The sequence below is a fragment of the Dreissena polymorpha genome, chromosome 2, assembly GCF_020536995.1.
Source record: "Dreissena polymorpha isolate Duluth1 chromosome 2, UMN_Dpol_1.0, whole genome shotgun sequence".
Taxonomy (NCBI): domain Eukaryota; kingdom Metazoa; phylum Mollusca; class Bivalvia; order Myida; family Dreissenidae; genus Dreissena; species Dreissena polymorpha.
The window spans coordinates 74,430,654-74,438,762 of record NC_068356.1 but is presented as its reverse complement, the minus strand read 5'-3'; the positions used below and the strand labels follow the sequence as shown (position 1 = coordinate 74,438,762).

General features: G+C 34.8%; 1 protein-coding gene across 1 annotated transcript in view; it reads left to right on the top strand.

The window, feature by feature from the left end:
- The first annotated feature begins 1,748 nt into the window (after positions 1–1,748).
- The window catches only part of LOC127869824 (uncharacterized), a 10,436-nt gene continuing 4,075 nt past the window's right edge, over positions 1,749–8,109 (top strand). The window contains exons 1-4 of the mRNA XM_052412483.1: positions 1,749–1,895; positions 6,058–6,399; positions 6,601–6,732; positions 6,987–7,049. Of these exons, the coding sequence (XP_052268443.1) occupies positions 1,835–1,895; positions 6,058–6,399; positions 6,601–6,732; positions 6,987–7,049 (598 nt within the window). The 5' untranslated portion in view covers positions 1,749–1,834. The remainder of the gene's footprint in view (positions 1,896–6,057; positions 6,400–6,600; positions 6,733–6,986; positions 7,050–8,109) is intronic.

Genomic DNA, 8,109 nt, shown 5'->3' with positions numbered 1-8,109 from the left:
CAGCAGTAGCAGTATCAGCAGTAGCGGCAGCATCAGTAGCAGTAGTAGTAGTTGTAGTAGTAGTAGTAGCTGTAGTACAAAAATTATTGAACAACATTATTTTCGAATGTCAAACTGAATGTCAAGCTGGAATGCCGAGCCAGCGCGACATTCAAAAATAATTGTACAACAGTATATCCGAATGTCGAACTGAATGTCGAGCTGGAATGCCGAGCCAGCTCGACATTCAAAAATTATTGTACAACATTATATCCGAATGTCGAACAGAAAGTCGAGCTGGAATGCCGAGCCAGCTCGACATTAAAAAAAAATTGTACAACACTATATCCGAATGTCGAACTGAATGTCGAGCTGGAATGCCGAGCCAGCTCGACATTCAAAAATTATTGTACAACACTATATCCGAATGTCGAAATGAATGTCGAGCTGGAATGCCGAGCCAGCTCGACATTCGGTAATTTGAATGTTGAGCTATTGTCGAACGTCGAACGGCGAGCCAACTTCACACACCTATTATATTTTAATATTTCTTTTAAAGGGACTGTCAACCAAGAATGACGAAAAAAGAAAAGTTCTTAAATACCGTATTTTTTACAATTATTAGTTTATATTGATGAAAATATCACGACTGGTATATAACATAACTTGAAAAAGTTAATATTTTCAGTATATTTCGTAATAAAATTTCGCAATGTGAAATCGAAAGTACATCGCGAAAAAAGGTGACATAATGATATACACACTATTAATAACGCTAGTAGATTGATCATTTTCTATCTAAGATCTATACAATTCGCTACGCATGCACAATAAGAATTCCTGGGTTTACCACATGACGATGACGATCAATCTTCCGGCGTTAATTATAGTTAACTGGTAGTCACCTGGTAGACATACCCAGTAAAATTTATTACCAAATATACTTAAAATATGCAACCTTAACAACTTTTTTCATGTAATGTAATATACCAGTCGTAATATTTGAATCAATATAAACTAATAATTGTAAAAAATAGGTATTTTACAACTTTTCTTTTCTACGTCGTCGTGGTTGACAGTACCTTTAAAGTGCGAACGCAAAGGGATGATACACAGAAAAATAGGTTACTGCTTGACTATTTTAATATATCAGGCTCGGTACGAATAATTTGTTTAATTCTAATCTTCGCCTGATAAATTACAAAACGATCAGGCAGTAACGCTCGATTGGTCATTGTCGGCTCGGTTACTACTTAAATGTACCCTGGATACCATTAAGTATACTTAAATGTACTCCGGGTAGATCTACGGGTAATATACTAAACCGTTCACGTAACGACTCTACCCGAGTTTTATTCTCGCTCAAAATCCGATGTCGTAAAACGCGCAACGGAAAACGAAAACAAATCTCATTGAACAAAACCTGCCTCAACGTGCTTTTTGAGTCGGAGTTTCGATAATATTGAGGCCCTTTTACAGAATATTGACATAAATATCATTATCTATTTAAAAAAAAAGCAAGCCGACAACGACCAATTTAGCAATATAATTCTCGGGTACGTTTCAGTATATTTTCAGTACCCGGGTACATTTGAGTAAACATGTACTTAAGAGTACTGGGGGTACATTTAAGTAGTACACGAGACGACAATTACCTATGATCAAGCACTTTAGCCTGTTACTCTAGGACACATACTTGGAGAAAATAAACTGAAACTTATAAACTTCCACTGAGCATTGTTAAAGGCATATTGCCAGTTTCGCTTACCAATTATAATATTCTCATGATATGTGAAATGCAATTCAATGTAGCAACTACAGCTTGGTTATATGCAAGTTTTATGAAGTCTTCTTAATGATGAACCTAAATTGGATAATAGAGCTGTGCGCAGTATTGATTTCTGCAGAATGTGTCCGTAAGTTTTTCGCTTCCCTTTCTATACAACAATAAATAAAACATTTAATAGTGTGCAAGTATTATATGATATATTATATAATATTTGTTTATGTATACACATATTAGTGGAGTAATGAAACTTCACATGCGTGTTCATTACCATGTTACTTTCTGCACTTTGTGGCAGTTTTGTCTGACATTGAATTATTTATAGCGCTTTTTAAAACAAAACGTGACATTTATTTGATTGTGTCGCAGTTAGCTGGAATCATATTCATCAGCAAGTAAACTTACGCATCTGTTTATTTTCCTTTTATCGTATTTTGCATAACCGGAGCCATGGTAATTTCTAGCGGAATAAGGTTTAAACTTAAGCTGTTCGTCATTCAAAATTTATAGCTGTTATAATGCAATTTTTCAAGACACGGTTTTTCTATCTTCGAATCTGCAGTGTTCATTATCATTTCTTATAAAGATGAACAATGGTATGTTTAACGTGTTGATAGAAGTTTTGTGCATATCGTATCGATAAAATGGATAAAACTTGTCTATTATTCATAACCTTCTGAACATTAATAGTTGATAGTGTTTGTTTATTTTTGCAAACGTCGATAGTTCTATATCATTCTTTCTGGAAAATATCTGAAGTAACTTTGTCATAATATATTTGTTTGCTTAAATTTATAAAACATAATCACATATTTGTTGTAATAGCAATCCGGATTATTGCCACTCAAGGACCCTATACAAACAATTATTTGTTAAGGATTATCATACAAACACGACAAAAAGTTTTGATGGTTTTACCTTTAGATCAAATAAACTGACTCACAAGTTTTAACTAAGTATTTGAATCAGATGGATTTGATTTAGAATCGTTTAAAATTATAAAGACAAATACTAAATAATTGTTTTTAAAATTAATCAGCATTTACAGCCGAGCATTTAACATCGATAACAAAGTGTTCCTTTTTAACGCATCGGTCACAATCCACTGCGTAAGACGCACGATTTTGATAACAAAGACAAACGCATGGGTCTGGTGAAAAATTGTCCAGTACGTACTTCTAAACGTTCTTTGACGTTTTAAATATAGTATGTGTCGATCAATGTAGTAGATAAATGCGTCATGTTGTTCTTTTTTGTTTAAAACATGTGTTATTTTTACGTGTTTAAGTTGCATGTATTATATGATTTATACCACTAACACAGAATTGCAATTTGCTCGTTTCAGTTATAAAGCTGTTTACAAATAACATATTTCAAAATGGTTATTATTATGTTTATAATATAATGAGTCAAGTGCAAAATGTTTGCCAAGTAAACGCAGATATTCACCGATCCATACTTTGATTTTCATTAAGTCACGTTAGAGTAACTTAAATTTGCGATGCACTTGTGTATTCGTTTGTGCATGTCATATCGCACAACTTGTCTTACATTCATCGTATCTGCCCAAGAAACGCTTCCGATGGGGTTTTTGTAAAAAGTCGTGAGGTACTGCTTTATTAGCTTACATCCGCTTGTAACTCTAACGCCTGCTATGTCCTGCGTCCTTCAGATTCAGTGTGTGGCGCCAGACAATATGCTCGACGTTACAGACGTTTAGCAACAGGTCTTTAACGCGATAACACTTCATTGGATTGAACATACGCAGCAGGTTGTGCATAACATGCGCATAAACCTTATGGAATCGACTTGGTATTAGCTGAATAGAAGTCTTATGGCATCGCCAAAGTGTGCAATTATACACAAAGCATTGTCTCAACTCGCCTTGCGCGCAACAATCGAGAATTGATTCTTGATTTAAATTCCTGTCCGAGTGGAGCTTCATTATCCGTTTCCAACGAGAATAATGCACCTTCATGTTGTCGTTGCGAAGAGGCCCATGGCAGGGGAAGGCAAAATTCAGGTACACCATGACAGGGCGTAGTTGAAAGTACTACAGTTCCTCCAGCATCCGCTTAATTCTAACACACTTATAGTCCGCAGCGACTAAGCCCAGCAGAATAATGCAGGAAACTTTACAACTGTGTTACATTGTTCCCGACTTTGTTTTCGTATTTGTCATACGCTTTCTTCATCTGTAACACGTGTGTGATGAAAATTCCATCCCCTGCTGCAGTTATCTGCAATCTGACACCATTCTTCTCTTTGGATAATGGAACGTGGAACACCTAATTAACTCGTAACCTGGCAAACATCGTGTATACACTTCAAACTTTTTTCCGGGACCCAGCATTCAAACTCGAGCACCCACAAAGCATCGCTATTTTATAAAAAAAAAACTATGCGTCCGGATTCAAATGGTCGTCTGTGTCTGTAAATTAAACACATCTTTATTTATCATTTACTGTTCGAAAATTATCATTCTTTTTTAAATATGATTGTTAAAGTATTTTTTAACTGCCTCGTGTACTCCCACAACGTTAGTATTTGTCCGACTACTGCCGTGTCCAGTACGAATATACATGTAGTATGACTAATTTAGTATGTTTACTTGTTTTGTTAAGTCAGATCGTAAATTCTCAAAAGATCGGTAATTTGATGAATACGTATTATGCAATTAAGAAATGTGATTAACACAAACATAAATACACATGTCGCAATTAACTGTTAACATGTAATCCATCCATGAACGTACCTCTGTCTTTTCGAGATGCGAGGTGTAACCCACTAGATAATATTCGGAATCATATCTTGGTCCATTCTAAAGTACTTAAAATTGTCAGCTCGGTCCAGCTTCCTCCCTCATAAACGTGTCAACCTGCCAACCATTGGCTTTTGTGTGTATATCAGAGTGTATTTTCAGGTCCTTGGCTTGCCTCTTCACGAGGTCTTTGCAGCCCGACCTGCCAACAACCATTGGCTTTCTTTTAATCCATCCATATACACAACAGTAATCTCACTTTCATAACCTCAAATCACAATATAAAATACACAATATGTCAAAGTGAGTATATCGCAAATTCGTTGTTTTGGTTTTAAGGTGTTTTTAACAGCCGCGCGAACGTAGCCTGCATAGGTGCCATACGTCGTTCTCAAAGACAGTTTGCATTTCTTGAAGAGTTTTTGCAAGTTGAGCAACGTGCGCACGGCCTAATGTGACAGAGGTTCGATGCACGATGTGCTGTCGCCGTGCGTCTGACGCGTGTTTTCGAAAAAATATCGACGCAACCCGTTTGTGGAATAGGCTGAAACCGTGTTCGAAACAAGGTTGCGTCGACTTAACGCAGTGCTTTCATCAAAGTGTTGTTCACATACGTATGACAGACATTCATTAGTCTTTCTATATTTACTCGAAACGTCCCATCAGAAAGACAATACATTCCTCAAAGAGTCTTTGCGGAGGGGCGTTAGACCGTAGCCACTACCGTTTAAATATGTCTTTACATGAGCTCTTACAATGTTTTTTATAATACAACACTCGGCGAAAAGATTTTTTTTAAAAGATTCTTGTTTTAATTAGTTTATCTCCCAATTACAGCTTGTTTCTACGTGACGGCATTTTTAAGCATTAAAACTATATCACATTTTTAAGATTCATGTTCAGATCCATTGGAGTCGTTTTGAAAATTGAAAACATTCGTCATCCTTGCATTGACTGGGCGTGCGTGCTCTTACAAATCTTTAGTAGCGCGTTTTAGGCCATATAAAATCGCGCATCTTCTCAAAGGTTTACGTCTGAGGCCGTGAATTGTGATCAAGGCTTTAGATCCACGACCATCATCTGTAATATGTGAATATGATTGCAGATTATAAACTATTTGTTGTAACATGTGAATATGATTGTAGATAGTAAACTATTTGTTGTAATATGTGTTTATGAGTGTAGATAATAAACTATTTATTGTAATACGTGAATATGATTGAAGATATTAAGCTTTTTGTATCTGATTTATTTTCTATGTGCCTAAACGTGGAGCAGCAATCCTTTACACAGGTGCAAACCAAAAACTGATTTTATCTGCTTAATGCAATGCTGTGACCTCAATTTTAATCATATTTAAGTTTTCTTTATATATTTTTCGTGTGTTTATCTCTGTCATGTTTGAACACTAATTATTAACAAGCCTTTGATGAAGTAATTTGAGGTTGTGACGATAGATTATTATCAGTCCGGGGTTTCAATAGTACTGTTTTTGAAATAGAGTTTGAAAAATCTTTAAATTACATTTCAGAGTCAAATGATCCACTAATAAACGTTAGACCGCTGTGTAGATCCAACTTGGTAGTTACTTGTAATGCGAGTAGTGGACTATACGGATTGTGGATATTTTATAGAAGTCGCAATGGTTCTGAAAACATGGAAAACATGGGAAAGGTATCTGATAATGAACGAGAATGTAAAGTTACTACCCGAGAAACTACACAATCAACGCAGTGTATTTGCATCGACGCCAATCATGTCATGTGCAACATATTCGATCATATGATTGCTAAACCAGGTGACAGTTGGCAATTTGCTAGACATGTAAATGGATCTCCACTTGTAAGCGTGTCCGAGATGATACCAATGGAAGGTAAACTTAAGAGCCATATTAACAAAACATTTATTACCTAACGAATTCCGTTAAAATGAGCTTCAACGTATTCGATAATGTCGCAAAGCAAGTTCTATTGTAAAATATCCGTATGCTCTTGTCTTACTATAAATGTATTTTCGTTGTTTATTTTTTGACGACGTTTCAGTTATCAATTTTATTTGTTTATGGCGGGCATAGATTTAAATGAATGTACAACGACAACACAAACAGCAACACAAATCATAAAAAACAAAAGTAAAATGACTGAAAGTTTTGAGAATGAAACAAGCAAGGTTTCTACGACTGAAGTGATGTTGACAAAGACAGCAGGTAAGACATATTTACATCGTCATATAATTATAAAACCTGATAAAGTATTATGTGTATCGACAATGAAATAAATACACGTTTGTTATGTGCCATATTGTGTGAAAAAAATATTTCGTCAAACTCTTAACTTGTAGTTTATTGCCTATGGATTGTTTTTATTTGTGTATACCATTTAACAAACGCGTATATCAAGCTTCAACATTTCAAATGTTATTTTATAGTACTATGTATACAAATAATATGTTTTGTGAAAGGAATAGAAAACGGCATAACAACCGAAGAAAACGAACATAAGGAATCTCCTGCGAAACATGACAGTAAGAAACCGGAATATATTATTTATTTGTTTAGTGTTTGAATTGTTATTATAAAAATCGAACGGGACTGCAAGCTGTTCGACGCTTACGTGCCTTCCAAATGAACACACAATAAAAGGCGTATAAAACAGCAAAAGCGATAATTAATGTATTGTCGCTTTACAGCCGTAAAGGCTCGAGCGTTTTGCCAAACACATACAATTAATATTCAGAAATTTCAGAAGTATTATGGTATCAGTATATATGATTAGACATTTGCACATTTTTTTTTCAACTGCACCATAAAAATCGTCAAATGTATGCCACTGGTTGTTCATATGTGTGTTTTCTTCAAAATGTTCGTGTTGCTTTCAGTTACGCATGTATCACTTATGATTGACGGGTCGTTTGTTTTGTTTGGACTCATCGAAAGTAGCATTGGCTCATTTCCTAATGTATTGTCGAAAAAGAGGTGGTGCCTGTGATTAACGACTGTGTACTTTTAAAACTAGTACATGTAATACAAATACGTATGTTTCTATTACATCATTTAGGAATTTTTATTTTTAAGACACAGAAGACTGAGAAGCTTAAAACCGTATCAAACCTTTGTATATTTATTGTTCATTAATTTCATAATTGATATATTATCTATATTAAACTGGAAGTTTTTTTTTAAATTACATGTGTTTGGTCGGTCATATTTGTTTATGCACTGTAGTTTCACACTGATGGTGTTATTCTGCGGAGTGTGAGTCACAAAAGACTTTATAGGAGAGATCACTTGATGCTCATAAGTTGTTCGTAATCCCGAACACCTGTAAAAAAACGATATTGCATCAAATAGTAAAGGACCATTAGTAATCACTCGTGCATGTAGAGAAATGAACAAGTAAAATGTATGCATTAATATCATTATGTTTACAAATAACTACACCCAAATATAACACTTAACAGAAACATACTTAAATAATATTAAATAATAATTATTAATAATAAACCCCGTCATTAGTTTGATGAAAGAATTATTATACATGACCTGTCATGAAAGGTATTTTAAACAAGTACAACAATTGCATTT